This window comes from Pelophylax lessonae (assembly GCF_965119305.1).
Source record: "Pelophylax lessonae genome assembly, chromosome: 11".
Lineage (NCBI taxonomy): Eukaryota > Metazoa > Chordata > Amphibia > Anura > Ranidae > Pelophylax > Pelophylax lessonae.
The window spans coordinates 184,512,169-184,529,930 of record NC_138778.1 but is presented as its reverse complement, the minus strand read 5'-3'; the positions used below and the strand labels follow the sequence as shown (position 1 = coordinate 184,529,930).

Here is a 17,762-nt window from a genome sequence, read left to right as displayed (position 1 = left end):
ACTGGTGTGGTGCCCAATGCAAGAACAAGGCAATTTGCTTCATTTCACAGCAATGCTCTGTGTTGGGCTGAACAACAGTAGGAAGGGTAGCATTTTCCACATCGTGTTTTGATGTGCTTTAACAGATCACAACACACTGCAGTGCATAAGAATCACATACAAGTTGGAAAAAAAAAAGAAACACTGCAATGCATTTTAATAAAGCATGGTAGCACAAATTCAAAATGCAGACCAGGGTGGAGGTTATGCACACAATAACACGCTGTGTGGTGTGAAGGGGCCCTTACGGTATTAAACTGGGGCACACTGCAGGCTAAAGGCTTATTTTATGAATGCATACTACTCCAGCCTACATGTGATCAGCATGTCATAGCTGACATAATTATCAAATGATTGGTCTGACAGGTAGAAATCTGTTTGTTATGTGATAAGATGAGGCACTGAGAACTTGAAGAATGTAGAATTCAGCTTTACTTGCATAGGAGAACAGCATACATGTGTGAGAACAGCATTACAGGAGAGAGAAAAAAACATACGGTGTAGAATATACAAGCATTTACAGTATAAACACACAGATACTAGTATTTAACTACAGCGCCATCTATAGTTCAGAGTGCATAGTACATGCTGTTGCAATTCCAACAGCATCTATGCAAACTGTTGCTGCTACCTCTAGAAGAGAGGACATAAACCTATCTTTAGCACAGGTCATTTTTCAGGGGGATGTTAATCTACAATTTGCAGGCATGAAAGGGGTTAAAAGCACAGGAATGTTGTGAAATGTAGCATTATCATTATTAGTGTTAGGCTGATAGCAGCGGCGTACCTGGAGCATTTAGCATCCGGGCAAAACCTATATCTGCCCCCCATGACAAAATCGCAGCACGCAAAGCTTGTCACTCAAAAAGGAGCAGGAGCTTCTTTTGGGAGACAGTGTTGCGATTTGCTGCGACTGCAGTGTGATTTATGGCACTGCAAAAGCACACCGCAACTGGGGTGCCATTAAGTAGGTTAGGACAATATATGGTATTATAGTAGCAGGCTAGGGCTGTATAGGGTATTATAGTGATAGGTTAGGGCAGTATAGGGTATTATAGTGGCAGGTTAGGGCAGTATAGGGTATTATAGTCTCAGTTTATGGAAGTTTAAGGTATTATAGTGGTAGGTTAGGGCTGTATGTAGTGACAGGTGTGTTCAGTCACTTACAGCATGGCTGGAGATGTAGACACCCAGACTCCCATGTTGTCTCCTTTTTCTCCTCCCTCAGCTGCAGGATTTGCCAGTGAATAAGTCTTTGGGAGAAGTGGAGGAGGCAGCCACACCCCCAGATCTGCCCACCCACTCTGGCTGCCTCCGGAGATATTGAAGATCCCCGAGTGACAGCCTGACTTGATTGGATGTTAGGGGAGACAGGCACCCGTCTTCCCCTGCACCGCTGGGGCCCCTGCCGACCCGAAGCACTTTGTCAGCAATATATGTTGTTTACAAAGCTGGGAAAGTGAAGGGGTGCCCACTCATTAATATGGCCCTGCTACAATCTCCTCCCTGGATCATTCCACACCCCCTGGATGACAAAAATATGTGGTAACCAGGGCCCCCCCCCCCTTGGTACACCACTGGCTGATAAGATATGGGCAATTCTGTCACTAGCAACAGATTGCCAGTGGCTGGATTACTAAAAAGGCTGCCTATCTGTACCTTTTGGAAATGCTCCCTTTGTAGACACATACAGCGAGGCACCATTCTGTCACTTGTCCAAATGTTGCTGAATCAATCACTAATGATGTGATTGACATCTCACTGCCTCAGCTACAATGGGAGCAATTCCATAGAGACACAGATGCAGCCTCTTAGCGATACTGCTACTGCTGATTTCAACAAATTGTCATTTACAGGATCACTAGGGGCAGAGTCGCCCTTGTACCATCATCCTTAGTCTGCGTTCACACTTATGCAAATTGGATGTATGTGGGGAAACAGGATAGTGTAGCCGGTTCTCAATGGAGCCGGTTCATACACCTCCAGGGCGGCCCCAGCCTGCACTGGAAAAAGGTCCTGTGCATCACCTGGTCCTTTTCAGGTCTCAATTCAGGCAAAAATTTGGGCCTGATTCATCCCTGAAACGAACAGGGACACACCAGACCCCCCGCTGTGAGCCGTGGCTGCAGCTAGTGTGAACATATAGCACCTGAGCTCTGTATCATGAAAGTCCTTTTAGCAGAAAAAGTATAGCTTTTTTTTCTAACATGCAATGATGTTTTGTTATGCAGTCATTTTAGTCGAAAAAGTGCAGAATTCATTTTTTGATGACCTCCTTTAATTCTGTATTTTATCTTGGTGCAGCTTCCTGCAGTTATTTTAAACCTCCTATATATATATATATATATATATATATATATATATATAGCAAATGTATACCTCCTATTCAGGCATTTGTAAACCTGAAGAAGGGGGCGTTGGCCTATTCATAAAAAAAAAAAATTAAATTATACTTTTAAAGGTCCTGAAACTAACTGGTGCAGCACTATAGCTGCTCAAGGTAATATTTTTTGTAAACTGAAGGTTGGTTTAATACAGTCTACCGATGACAAAATGAGTTATTTGAATCATGCATTAATTATAAATGATGCATTGTAATTAAGAGATGATGTACTTCCAGATCATGACTGATGTGATGGGAAATCCAGAGGAAGAGAGACATTCAGAGTTCTACGAACAGCCATGGGCTCAGGAGGCTGTGGGGAGATATGTTTTCTTCAAGGTCTGCTTTTCTTATTCTCTTTTAATGAACCTTACATCCATTTCTAACTACATTTCTACAAACTGCTTCTTTATCAAGAAATGAACAGACTTAGCTGGAAGGGGACGTGTTTTACATCAACATGGTCTGACCCATTTTCAAAATGAAGAAAGGTAGTAGCTGCATTATGGAAGCCCATGGCTTCAGTTTGATGCATTGCTGGAATATTGATATGTATAGAAAGCTGCATGATATTTCACATGTGTTTTGTACGTAAAGGCCTAACTTCAGGCAAACAGTTAAGTACAAAGATGAAATACATGTATGGGAGCTGTTTTACAAGCTAAAGGATTTGTATTTCTTTACAAGCTAAAGGATTTGTATTTCTGCTCCTTCATTCCTAAGATTTACACAGCTCTGCCACACAGCATAACTACATCCGACAGGACAGGAAAACTGATTTTCTTCTGCCGTAGTTTATTAACATTTACAGCTTCTGTCCCTTGCCCAAAATGTTTAAACAAAAGGAGATATTTAACTATATTTCAGATACAGATTTCATAAATATTGATGGGTACTGGCTTTAAAACCAGCTAAATAAAAAAGAAGAGCCATATGTACAGTACATCGCTGTCTTCTGATATGTCATTTATAAAGTTCTATATTTTATTACAATTATTTTAATGTGGATCTCAACAAGTAAGTTAAGGTACATTTATCCAAATTTACACCCTCCCTACCATAGCACAACAACAACAAAAACACTTAGATGACTGCCTCTATGCCTGTATCACCAATACTTGATTAGCCCTACCATATAAAGCAAGACCTCAGCCCCATAGACTGTGGAGAAAGCCAAAATAGCAAATGCATATGAGTTTTATTAAACTTTTAATGATGGTTGGCAAATAGGACACTGCAAACAAAGAAATAACTGTAGGCCAGCTCAGGATAACCCCTCCTACTACCAGCAAGCCTCAGTTTCTTGCTAGTTTCATAGGAGGAAAGCTGTATTTTTTTAAGCTCTGTTTTTAACCACTTAAGCCCCGGAAGATTTTACCCCCTTCCTGACCAGGGCCTATTTTGCGATTCGGCACTGCGTGACTTTAACGGACAACTGCGCAGTCGTGCGACGCTGTACCTAAACGAATTTGACGTCCTTTTTTTCCCACAAACAGAGCTTTCTTTTGGTGGTATTTGATCACCTGTGCGGTTTTTTGATCATGTGCTATAAACAAAAAAAGAGCGTCAATTTTGCAAAAATAACAATATTTTTCAAATTTTTTTATATGAAATTCCCAAAATAAAAATGTAAAAATCGAAATTTTTTAACATTTTAGTCCAATTTGTTTTATGCTACATATGTTTGGTAAAAAAAATCACAAAAAGCGTATTTTGATTGGTTTGCGCAAAAGTTATTGCGTTTACTAACTAAGGGAAAGATTTTTGTCATTTTTGTTGTGTTTTTTTTTTTTAACGAATAATGGCGGCGATCTGCGTTTTTTTTTTTTGCGGGACTGCGACATTGCGACAGATCGGACCCTTGACTGACATTTTTGACACTTTTGGGGTTACCAGTGACATTACTGCAGTAATCAGTGCTATACATATGCACTATTACTGTAAAAATGACACTGGCAGTGAAGGAGTAAACTTTATTGGAGAGGGAGGGGTTAAGTGTGTCCCTAGGGCCGTGTTTCTAACTGTGATTGGCTGTGGCTACTAGTGTAAGAACAGAGATCAATGGTCCTACATAGCAGAACCGTTTGATCACCATTCTTACACAGGGAAGAATGACAGGCGGCTTTGTTTACATTAGCCGCCTGCCTTTCTTCCGGTGTAACGGAAGATCGCGAGTGCCCGGCGGACATCGGGTCCGCCGGGCACACGCGCGGGGGGGTGCGTGACCGCACGCTCGCTCCCTAGAGCCTCACAGGCTAGCGACGTAGACCTACGTCGCTTTGCCTGTGAGGGGCTGACTCCCGACGTAAATCGTCGTGCGGCGGCCGGCAAGCGGTTAAGACTAACTTTTTTTGCTGCCATTTTTCTTAATTTTTTTTGCTTTCAATCAAGACTCTTCTCTACATCACTGATAGAGATGGTCTCTACCATTGCAGTTATCCCACGCTTTTTCCCCAGCAACGTAAGACATACATATTCTGATTCACCCTGAATCATTGCTGCCATTATTAGTGTTATTTCTTTTCTGGCATCACTGCAATTTGAGATGATAATAATGAACTTTATGATTGATAATACTGCAATCTTATTGAGCAGCCTGCTGGGTTTTATGTGTAGTTTTTGCTCACATCGAATAAATTGGTGTTCATTTAATGACTATTATTTATCTTCAAATGTAAACTATACATATTTATTCATTTTTTTGTTTATCTTGATTTTATTATTGTTCACTGAGACCTGGGTACCTTGTTTTCTTTATTTAATGTATAACATGTTTAACAATATCCTGAACCTTAAAGGAGGGGTTTTACCTGGACCAGCCCATATATTAATTTAATTGCCAGTGTACAAATCCCCCTGCAGGTGGCACTATGGCCAAACAGTATTTAAATTTCGATGTCCCTCAATGGATGAGAAAGAAAACGGAAATTTTTTTATCAAATACCGTAATTTTCCTTTCCTGATAGACTCCATGGCAGGTTACATATGGGTTAACCCCACCTTCATTCCTCCCCTATTGGACCCCACTGCCATAAATCTTTGCTCTGAGCCAGAGGCCGCGTTCCGTATCTAGCCTACGCATGACTCTGGGAGGGAAGTCCTGCTGCCATGGAGTCCATCAGGAAAGGAAAATGATGGTAAGTATTTGATAGATTTCCCCTTAGATGAGGCACATTGCCCTTTGTCCTTTCCGGCAAAAAGAATGAACAGGTGTTCTGAAGCCTGAAGGAAGTTTTAGCTTGTAGATATAACTTCACAATATCTGAGAGATTCCTAGAACCAAAGGAACGCACTTCTGAGAGTCAAACTCAGGATTCCCTGTTTACTAGACATGCGCTTTAACCAACTAAGCCACAGCGCGACCTCCCCCACGTCCAAAGGACGCAAGTTACTACTCCAGAGGTTGGAGGTTTGGAGGTTTCTTGTTTCCCATGAAAGACTGATGTACCCTTGAGACTTGAGTCAATCATAGGTAAAAGCACCGCTCGAACTGGAAGAACATTAAGAAAAGTTCTCCATGACCACTGAATCAATCTCTGAGGCTTTTTTAATGCTGAAGTGATAGACAGGAGAAAGGCGAACATGACAGAGAGGTATTTAACGGAGACAGCCTTAGAACACTCCGCTCCAATTCCCGAGAGGGAGTTAAGAACAAGAGGAAGATTCCATTTGGGACCTCCACTTACTCTGAGGTCTGAACCTAGTTGCTCCCTTGAAGAATTGTTGGAAAGAAAAAGATGCCTAGACCTGGAAACACCTGTGAAGGCCGATAAAGCGGACACTTGTACTCTGAAGGAGCTGATCGATAGAGCCAGATCTAAATCCGACTGGAGGAAGTCCAGAATATTTAGAACTTCTAGATCAGTACATGATCTGTCAGCAGCAGACATATATTGCACAGACTTTGACCAATTCTCCCGTAAATTTTGTGCTCAAGCGTAACTCCACTTTTGCTGAGAAAAAAAACATTCCCCTCTGGGTGATGTCTGTATATTACATGTATTTTAACAAACTTTGTTGCAAATTCCTACCTTTTGTTATTCTAAAGAAATCATTGTTTGTTCCTCTGTGCTTTGTGGGCCAAATGGGAGTGGTTTCATAATTATCTGTCAGCTGTGGCAGCTGCAGGGCTCTAATGAGGAAACCTGCTGGGCCTGCATCCCTTTAAATGTGCTCCTATTGGGAGTATCTCACCAAAAATGACATTTGTGTTGCAGGGGATGCCAGAAATCTGACTTGTATCTTAATGCAGACTTCTGGGAATTGGTGAGCCAATCACACAAGCAGGAAATTATGTTTCTGGGGTGTGGTCAGTACACAGCTCCAGGTAGCCATACTGCATTGCAATTTCAGAAAATATAACAGCTGCAGATTGAAAAGGAAAGGTCATTTTTAATAATATTTAATTACAATATTATTTGTGTCGCAGTTGTATACGCTATATATTTTTTTCTTTATTTGCTATTTATTTTTTCATCACGAAAGTGGAGTTACCCTTTCGCTCTCCTAGCATTCAAGAGAGAGATGACTCTGGGGGAGCAGCCGAGGACCTCCAATCTCAAGAACCAGACCGTCAGACGTAACCGTGCTGGACATGGATGTAGAAATGCACCCAGTGAGAGAAGGTCTGGCCTGATGAGAAGGGGCACTGGGTTCCGGTAGCTGAACAGTGCTAGCAAGGGGAACCATGGCCTAATTGTCCAATAAGGCATCACTGCCACTACTTCCACAACTTTTGTTCAGGGTTTTCATAGAAACCCGAGGATGACCAGGACTTGAAGAAAGGACCTGCTGCATTTCCAATGATCCACCAGGGCATCTGCGCCTGAAAAAACCTCCACTTGTAGAGACTATTCCTTGTTGTCCAACTGGACTCTGGAGAGAAAGTGTGTTATTATATTCTGGACCCTGGGGAAAAAAACTTCTAAGCTGTAGACTCGATTCTTCTGAGCCCACAACATAATTGGCTCTGCTTCCTGTAATTAAGAACAGGCTGTGAGTTCCCCCCTTGTCTTTTAACGTAGGAGACCGCCTTAGTGCTGACTAGCCTAAGAGCACTGATGTTATATGGTTCGTTATATGGTGAAAGGCCTGTAGGGTAGAGAAGGGTCTGATAGTTTCAGAATGTTCAACACAATCCTGTGAAATTGACAGCCCCCCCATGCCATATTGGTGGTATTGGGCGTGCTTGTGAACCAGGAAATGAGGCAATGGAATGGCAAATGAGCCAGTTTCTCCATTGCAGCCACCAGGGGACTCACTCTCATGACTGAGGTTATGTAGATGACCTGAATTCTACTTCCTGGCTCCCACTGCTGGGGAAACACCTTCTAGAAGGGCCGCCTTCTCCAGAGCGTCCACTTGACCATCGGATCTGTAGACACCATAGTGTCGATCATTTTAGACCAGTGTTAATTTCGTCGACTAAAACCGACTAAAACGTTTTAGTCGACTAACACAATTCAGATGACTAAAATACGACTAAAACTAAAATGGCATTTTAGTCTTAAGACTAAAATACGACTAAAACTAAAATGGCATTTTAGTCAAAAGACTATAACTAAAACTAAATCGAAATTTGCTGCCAAAAATTAACACTGGTGCATGTTCAAAGCATAAATAATAACATATTAGATTTTTCACTCCAGGACCAGCAGTAGTATATAATGAGTTTGGAAATTGTAGAGAAATGCTGAAATAATGCATTACAAATTACAATTGAACTACACCCATTCCATTATAGATGACTAAAATGAGTTTTAGTCGACTAAAATGTAGGGCGTTTTAGTGGACTAAAATATACTGGAGTTTTAGTCGACTAAATACGACTAAAACTAAAACACTTGCAGAAGACTAAAATAGGACTAAAACTAAAATGCCATTTTAGTCCTAAGACTAAAACTAAATTGAAATTTGCTGCCAAAATTAACACTGTTTTAGACACTGAAAGGCGCACAGGTGGGAAGAAGAAGACGGGGCCAGATTTATTCTGTTCCAGAACATTGAAATCTAGAGACAATGGTCCTCTTGATTATATCGAATTGAGCCCCGAGGCACACAAGAGACAGAGTAGGCTCCAGGTGTCTTTTCCAGAGTCAGCACCAGCCGAATTTCAAGGAGCAGCTGTCCTCTGTCTTGGGACAGTAGGAGAAAAACATCCAAGTAACTATGCAGGCGTATGCTCCTTGGTTAGATAAAGACCTTAAAAACCAATAAGATCCTTAAAACACACAAGGTGATGTTAAAAGCCCGAATGGTAGACATGCAAGCTGAAGATGGTCTTGACCTACGGCGAACCGAAGGAAGTTGCGGAAGTCTTCTACAATGGGCACATGAAAGTTAGTATCTTTAGGTCTATTGGAAATGAGCCAGTCACCTGGCTGGACCCCCTATGAATCAGGGACAATGTTTCCATCTTGAACTTCTCCTTTTGATGAAAATTGGTTTAGGTGCGCAAGTTCTAAAATCGGCCTCCGCAAGCCGCACCTCTTCATGACCATAAAGAGAGGCGAGTACATGCCCTGAAATCTCTTGCATCCTGGGACTGGCACAGCAGCACTTTGTGACATCCGTGACTTTACGTAGTACAAGAGTATATGCTTCATTTTACCTCAGAGTGATGCAAAATCCGTGGAAACAAACCCGAGATGAGGAGGACTTCTGATGGACCATACATGTCCTGAAAAGACCGTTTTGATGTTCCAATAGCCTGAGGCTCAAATTCAGTAGCTTCTTGGATACCCAAGGTCAAGCTTTTAGCATACTTCTGAGGGGATATCTGACCTCATCACTAGCTCTTCCTAAAATCCAGACCTGGTCTGTAAAAAAAAAAAAATGCAACCCTCGCACACTCTGAACTTTGTCCTCTAGGCTGTGTTGTCTTCCGGCCTAGCCTTCCGCCAGTCCTGAGGCAAGACCCAATTGAGGCCTGGGTTCTGGTGCTGACCCACTTGCCAAAAGATGAAGCTCCCTCAAAGGGATCTTACGCTAGGCGTGTTAGAGGCTGGATCAGCACGCCCAGGCCCCAGCCATAGCACTCATTTTGCCATAACTGACAGGAGCAAAATCCACTCTACTATGCTGATGGAGCCTCACCAACGAAACTGGCACCAGCTCTGGCTCCTGAACTACTGAGATTCTGAAAACACTCTTGAATACTGTGTCTGCATTCTTCTTCCATGTTTTCATCACTTTAAACTTGGCCACATGAGCCCAGGCCGACTTTCAGGCCATTCACTGCATCTTCCAAGGAAGAGCGACATGCTTGCTTGCCTCATTAAGGCCTCAAAAACTAGAGAAGCAGCCTTTAAATGCTTCATATCCTTATCTCTGAATGGATAGAGCTTGGCCATCTTGCTCAGAAGGGAGGTATATCTTTGACCTTGCTAGCCAGGGAAAAAAAACAGACAAACACACGCAACTGCTGTCATGGAATACGCAAAATAAAGTATACATCACCGCACACGGCATCCCCCACGACGATGCCTAGATTCAGAAGAGGCTGCTGCACAGGCCCAGGGTGTTTATGGCCACCTGCTAATAGCAAGGTTCTTAGGCCGTACTTCCGCTTTGCCTGCCAATGGCCAAGCTTAAGCTCTTCATGGCACCGCATCCATCACCCTTCTCCACCCCACTAATAGCTGGGGACTGCTGGAGACTCCACACGTCTTCTGGGGCAGCTTGCCGAATAACCAGGCCTCCATTGTGGACACTTCATCCAAGGTAATAGTTCAACCATTCTGGTCCTTAGGATGAGGACAAAAAAAAGGAACGCAGTCTCTGGCTATTAGCAAAGATTTATGGGAGTGGAGGCAGGGTTAACCCATACGTATGCTGCCATGGAGTCTGTCAGGAAAAATTGGATTTTTGGATTACCATAAAATCCATTTCTCTGATATTCATTAACAGACACAGTTCCTGATCTTCTTAATCGATGGGTTATACTGCTCCCTACAGGAGTAGGAAATTAGGCAGAAAAAAATTCTGGCTATGCCTATGGGCAGTCCCAGGGGGTATACTCCCTCTCTCTGCTATAGGTACCCAGTTTTGTTACAAGCAGTGTCAGAAGAATTCAGAGGGGTGGGTGCTGTGTCCTTCAATAAACCTCAGGGAAATGGATTTTATGGTACCGTAAGTTAAAAATCCCATTTTCTCTTTCGTTCATTGACAGACACAGCTCCTGATCTTTTTACCAAGTAGACGTAGCAAAGCCAGGTTAAACATGAGGGGTGAAAACAGCAAAAAATTCCAAAGGCTAAACAGTACCCAACCAGGCAAAAGGAGCTCAACCAAAACAATTGGAGCCCACCTGAAAAAACAGGTACTCTTAACAGCAGCCTGCAAAACCTTGCAGCCAAAAGAAGCATCCGTAGATGCCAACACATCCACTTTATAGAACTTTGTGAAAGTGTGCACAGACGACCAGGTGGCCGTCTTGCAAACCTGCATCACCGACGCCTGATGACTGAAGGCCCAGGAGGCACCGAGCGCCCAAATAGAGTGCACCTTGACAGGGAAAGGAGGAACCTGACCTCTGATCGAATAGGCCTGAATCACCGTCCATCTGGAAATGGTCGCAGAGGACAACCCTTTCCGAGGGCCATCCGTAAGCACAAATTGTGAGTCTGACTTCCTAAAAGACTCCGTAGCTGCCAGGTACACCCTAATTGCCCGAATCACATCCAAGGCATGCAAGTCCATTTCCTTAGGATGTTTTAGCCTGGGACCCAGGGAAGGCAACACAATGTCTTCATTCAAAAGGCAATCAGAGACAACCTTTGGAAGGAATGGCGAACGGGGCGAAGAACCACCTTATCTCTGTGAATCACCAAGTAAGGTGAACGACAGGATAACGGTACCAGTTCCGACACCCTGTGCACAGAGGTGATAGCCACCAAAAAAGCCACCTTCTGAGACAGCGTAAGCAAGGGAATCTCCCGAAGATTCTCAAAGGCTTCTGGAGGACCGAAAGCACCATATTGAGGTCCCAAGGCGGCAACGGAGACCGCACTGGAGGACCCAAATGTCGAACACCCTGAAGGAAGGTACGCACCAGGGAGTGTGTGGCCCAGGGTTGTTGGAAGAAGACCGCCAAAGCTGACACCTGGCCCTTGATGGTACTCAAGGCCAATTTCTATTCAACCCCCTGTTGAAGGAAGGTCACGATCTGAGCCATCGAGAAGGAGCGAGGATGATCCCCAAGAGACTCATACCTGCGATGTACGTCTTCCACGTACGATGGTAGTTCTTCTTAGAAGTAGATTTCCTAGCTTTTAACAACGTTGGAATCACAGATTCAGACAAACCCGTCCTTCAGCACCTACCTTTCAACAGCCAAGCTGTCAAAGCCAGCGACTGTAAAGAAGGGTGGAAGATTGGCCCTTGGGACGACAGATCCTCCCTGAGAAGAAACATCAGCGACCAGCCGCACCAGATCAGCGTACCAGGCCTGGTGAGGCCAGTCCGGGGCCATAAGATGACCGGAATCCCTTCTGCCTCGATCCTGCATTGAATTCCTGGCAGAAGCTTTAGAGGAGGGAAGGCGTAAATCAGATGATACCTACCCCACGGGGCCACCAGCGCAGCTGTGGTGACCGCCAGAGGATCCCGTGACTGTGCCACGAACCTCTGCACCTTTCTGTTGAGCCGAGATGCCAACAGATCCACCTCGGGGGATGCCCCACCGGAGACAACTGATGAAACACCTCCAGATGAAGAGATCAGTCCCCCTGGTCCAACACCTGCTGACTTAGGTGATGCGCCTGCCAGTTTTCCACACCGGGATTGTGCACGGCGGAAAGGGCTGGAACGAAATGTTCTGCCCACCTGAGAATGCCGGCTACCTCCAGAGCCGCCAGGACACTTCTTGTGCCCCTTTGGTGATTGACATAAGCCTCAGCTGTGGCATTGTCTTATTGAATGCGCACTGGACATCCTTTGAGACGATCCGTGGTGACCACCGTCCAATACAAGGGAAGGAAGGATTTGCCCTGCTGTACCCTTTTGTACCCCAGCTCAGCTGGATTTGACTGTCCAGAGACTGCGGATTTTTGTCCCATTTGATCAGAATCTCCATTTAGAGGGACCTCCTATGGAACTGTGCAAACAGGACTGCCTCGAAGGTCGACACCATCAGGCCCAGCACCTGTATGCAAGTCCGGAGAGATGACCATCTGCTGGACAGCAGGAGGCGAATTGCAGTCTGCTGATTCTGGAGTTTGTCCAGAGGAAGGAGTACTCTGACTAAAGCCGAGTCCAGAGTCAGACCCAGATAGTCTAGCTTCGTGGAAGGAACCAAGGCAGACGTCTGAAGATTCAGAATCCAGCCAAGCTCCTTCAGGGTCCATATGGTGATTTCCAGGTTTTTCACTAGTGCAGTAGGAGACTCTGCTCGCAGAAGAAGGTCATCCAAGTAGCCCAGGACTGCGACCCCCCCGCTGACTTAACAACACTAGCACCGGGGCCAACACTTTCATAAAGACCCGAGGAGCAGAGGCGAGACCAAGGGGGGAAACACCACAAACTGATAATGCTCTTCTCCCACGGCATAGCAGAGGAAGCGCTGGTGACCGACACATATTGAAATGTGAAGGTAACCATCCTTGATGTCGATGAAGGCAAGAAAATCCCCCTAATGCAGGGAAGCCACTATCGTGCGAAGGGACTCTATTCTGAACTTCTGCACCCGTACAAAGCAGTTCAACGCCTTGAGGTCCAGAATTGGACGCGCCTTGCCTTCCTTCCTGGGGACTGTAAACAGGTTTGAGTAAAACCCCTGAAAACGTCCTAAGTCGGAACCAGGGCCATCACCCTTTGCAGTAAAAGGTCTTGCACCGCCCCAAAATGAGCCTGTAAGCGTACAGAATCAGTCAAACGTTGGAAGGAAGAATCTGGAGGGTAAGAACGAAACTTGATCTTGTAGCCGGACTGAATTACCTTGTGGACCCACTTGTCTTGTACCAGGGAAGTCCACGGGTCTGGGAAGAGCTCTCCCCACCCCAGATACGGGTGAGGGCGCACCTTCATGCTGAAGGGGCCTTGTGCGTGTATCTAGAGAAGCCCGCTCTTGACTTGCCAGACCAAGTGCGATTGGATCCTCCAGAGGAGGCACGAAGGGCTTTGATCCCTCGTCAGTCAACCCTGAGGGAGGAAACCACTTCTTATGAGCTGAGGAGGGCTCACGTCTACGATGAGGGTCCTTGACGTTAGTAGCCTGCGGAAGAAAGGTACTCTTTCACCCTGTGAGACCTTTAATGATGTCATCCAGGGTAGCACCAAACAGTCGATCTCCTTGAAAAGAAAGATCAGTCAAGGCCTTTTTAGTAGTCTGATCCGCAGACCAGCTGTCAGCCAGGTCCTTAATGGCCGGGGATTCTTCAACCGGATTTATGGTTGCCTTGTTCAATCGGAAAACCGGAGGGTCCACCACCGGTGGAACAGTCCACTTCTTAAGGGACTCCTCATAGGGGTATCCCCTAGCAAATCGCTTAGGGCCTCGAAGGGGACGCTTTGGTCGTCCCCACTCTTTAGTGACAATTCTCTCAAAATAGGAGGGGAAAGGGAACACCTTTGCTAGTCTGGATGGCTTGTGAGTGGCAAAGAGAACCTTGCCTCTGTCACAGCTGTGTCCTCCATCTTTAAAGTTTCACGCACAGATACAATCAGTGCATCCAGCAACGCCTTTTTGTGCACCGTTGCAAAGTGGAGGAATCCTCCTCACTATCTCAGGATTCAGGGCGTGTGTTCGCAGAATCAGGAGGGTGACCCACGTACGCCGTGGCCAAATCAGATTCAGGATCTGATGAGGCAGGAGAAGGCAAGGGCGCTTTTTGCCAGCCTGTCGCCCAAAAGCGACCTCCACCCAGGACACAAAGGACTCCGGGACCGTGTCAGTGCATCAATGGATGGTGGGGACCTGGAGGGCCCCGCAGCCTCAGAGAGGGTATCAGGTGGGGAGATGTGCTCCAAAGACTCCATGAGTCACCAGGAGGACCCCACAAAAAGGTGTAAAAACACTGCGAAGGGACAACCCCCACCACTCTGGCAGCACCACCTGGTTGCCAGTCAGAGAGCACCAATTGATTCTCAGCAGAGAGGGACTCACCACCAGACTCACCACCCCACAGAAACCAGGTACCACAGCCACCAGGGGACTCTGCACTGCACGAGCAGCAATCAGGAAATTAAAAGATCCAGGAGTCAGCACCAGGGGATGAGGTGGGGCTCCCACCGCCAAACACGCCACCCAGAAGGCTCCACAGACATGGCTGCCGCTGTTTTCTATGGCAAACCAGACTACACAAATATGGCCGCCGTGCATTGCAGTACAAGGCCTCAAGAACAGGCCCAGGCAGGACGGGGGACCCTAGCAGGAGCCCTCAACAGGTACAGCCCCCGCCCAGCCAATCATTCGGTTGCTGGCGGCGCACCCCCCCCCCCCCCATCACCAGCATAGCACCCTGCCCCCACCCCAGGAGGTGGACCAGACCACCCACAAAGCCCCAGCATGAGTGGAGGGGGGTAGGGTGGGGGGACAGATGAGGGGGGTGTCTGGCGGGAAGGAGTGTAACCAGGGTCTGACTGTCCCATGGAGGGGCCCACGTCCACACCAAAACCCTCCAGGGGGAAAGGGGGGACATCTACTCGCTATATCAGGAACCAGATGGGCACCGCTCCAGACAGAACCCCTCACCATCGAAATGGGAGGGCTGTCGGCCAGGAGGAACGCTGCGACTTGGGGCGAGAACCGGACATATGCGACTTCGCGAGGCGTTTAACTCGCAGACCAGCCCCTGTCCGGTGGGGCTATGTCGCAGCTGACCTAGCGCGGAGCTGGCCCGACTGGGATGACCACTGGATCTAGATTATCCAGCCCAGCGCCCAGTCCAGCAGTTGATTGTAGATCTCACAAGAAAAAACCAGGAGAGAAAATCTATCTAAAAGAGAAAAAATCTGCCAGGGCCAGAGATCCCAGGAAGGAACTAGGTCCACACTCCTGACTAGGCAGAAAAAAAACTGAGTATAGCAGAGAGGGGGAGTATACCCCTGGGACTGCCCCATAGGCGTAGCCAAACTTTTTTCCTGCCTAGTGTCCTACTCCTGTAGGGGGCAGTATAACCCAATGGTTAAGAAGATCAGGAGCTGTGTCCATCAATGAACAAAAGAGAAATGTTATTTAGGAGGATAGAAAACTAATCCGGTCCGCTCTCCTCTTAGGCAGGAAGTCGAGTGAGGGCAAGATGCCCCCACTCGACTCTATGGCCTTAAAGAGCCCATTTTTTTCCATCATGAAAAGAAATTACTTTTTGACCTCAGATCTTACATTAATGAGGTCTTGTCATGTTTATTTCTATTACTAGGGATGTTCACATTCCTTGTAATAGGAATAAAAATGATCAAAAAAAAATGTTTTAAATACATTTTTATTTTTTTAAAATAAATAGGGGAAAAAAAATAATTAAAGCGCCCCAGCCCCTTTAGCTCGCGTGCAGAAGCAAACGCATATGCAAGTCGCGCCCACATATATAAACTGTGTTCAAACCACACATGTAAAGTATCACCGCAATTGTTAGAGCGAATGCAATAATTTGACCCTAGACCTCCTCTGTAACTCTAAACTGGTAACCTGTAGAAATTTTTTAAGTGTCGCCTATGGGGGTTTTTAAATACCAATGTTTGTTGCCATTCCACTAGCGTGCGCAATTTTGAAGCATGACATGTTGGATATCTATTTATCCAGCATAACATTATCTTTCACATTATAGGAAAAAACTTGGGCTAACTTTACTGTTTTCTTATTTTTTAATTTAAAAAAGTGTATTTTTACCCAAAAAATTGCTTAGCAAATATGGTGTGATAAAAAATATTGCAACGATCTCCATTTTATTCTCTAGGGTCTCTGCTAAAAAAAAAAAATATATATATATATATATATATAAAATGTTTTGGGGTTCTAAGTAATTTTCTAGCAAAAAAAAAAAAAATGATTTTAACTTGTAAACAACAAGTGTCAGAAATAGGCCCGGTCCTTAAGTGGTTAATCTAAGTTGTACAATCTCTACTCTTATGTTCCAGGTCCAGCAGCGGAGACAAGAGCTTGAGCAGGTTCTGGGAATACGTCTGACATGAGCACAGTCTGGAGCAGCCTGTACTTAAACTTCATGTGCCTTAATATTAATGTTATATACATTCTGTCACCTTAGAAAAGCTGTGTCAGTCCTCAGGTACGATAAATGTTAGCTGCCTTTTCATTTACCAAAACTATGCAAAATTCTGTCTCTGGCAACATAAGGAAGAGGTTGCATTTTTTGTATAAACCCTAAAACCCAATTAGACCTTGGAGGTTTCTAAAAGAATTGTCTTATTGGGTGCTGTGGGTTTAAACAATTTAACCCCATGAATTCGTTTCTGGATTGTAAGCCAACATGTGACACACTTTTACACAGAGGCCTCGAATGGAGTGTGAGGCATATGTGGGAAGTTTTTGGCTCTCCAATCTTTAGGGATCTACAGGTCCAAAAAAGGCTTCTGTTTTTATGTTGCAATACTTAGGGGGGGATTTAATAATATCGGAGCATGCAAAATCTAGTGCAGCTCCACATAGAAGTTGATTGGCTACAATGCACAGCTGCACTAGATTCTGAGTGCTGCAATTTTAGTAAATCTCCCCTTAGGCCCCTTTCACACTGTTCTGTTCCGTCAACGGAGCCGTTCTGCTCAGTGGGGGATTGATCCGCCGCTGAGCAGGCAGATGACAGCTCCGTCTCCGCTCTGTGTGCGGAGAGGGAGGTGTCAGAGCCCCGCTGTTCTCTATGGGGGAATCAGATGAGAATGGACCGCCTGTCCGCTCTCATCCGATCCGCTAGACGGATGGAAAACTGGGTTTACATCCGTCTGATTTGACGAACAGGATCGGATGTCAGCGGACATGTCTCCACTGACATCTGCTGCCCCATAGAGATGCATGGGGCATCTGTTCAGATCCACCTGAAAAACCGACAGGCGGATCTAAATGGTCCACATGTGTGAAAGGGGCCTTGAGCTGGATACACACTATACAACTTTTGTTGGTAGATTTCCTTTAGATTTACCTTCAACTATGTAGTGCAAGGGCCTGCCTGATTGCATACAAATTGAAAATGTTTAGGTCTGACCTCATATTATATGGTTTTGGTAAATCTAAAGGAAAAAATCTAAAGAAAATTGTATAGTGTGTATCCAGCTTTAGGGTTTTAATATTGCTGTGAAGGGTAACTCCAGGTAAGCCTAAAACTTTACAGAAGAAAACCTTACCAATAGAAACTGAAAAGTATAACCTATTTTTTTTTTTTCCCTTCCAAAT

The 17,762-nt window shown here is 45.2% G+C and overlaps 1 protein-coding gene across 1 annotated transcript in view; it reads left to right on the top strand.

Moving 5' to 3' along the window:
* Positions 1-16,822, top strand: part of SMARCD2 (SWI/SNF related BAF chromatin remodeling complex subunit D2) — a 109,985-nt gene extending 93,163 nt beyond the window's left edge. The window contains exons 12-13 of the mRNA XM_082272568.1: positions 2,660-2,761; positions 16,496-16,822. Of these exons, the coding sequence (XP_082128694.1) occupies positions 2,660-2,761; positions 16,496-16,549 (156 nt within the window). The 3' untranslated portion in view covers positions 16,550-16,822. The remainder of the gene's footprint in view (positions 1-2,659; positions 2,762-16,495) is intronic.
* The last annotated feature ends 940 nt before the right edge of the window (positions 16,823-17,762 follow it).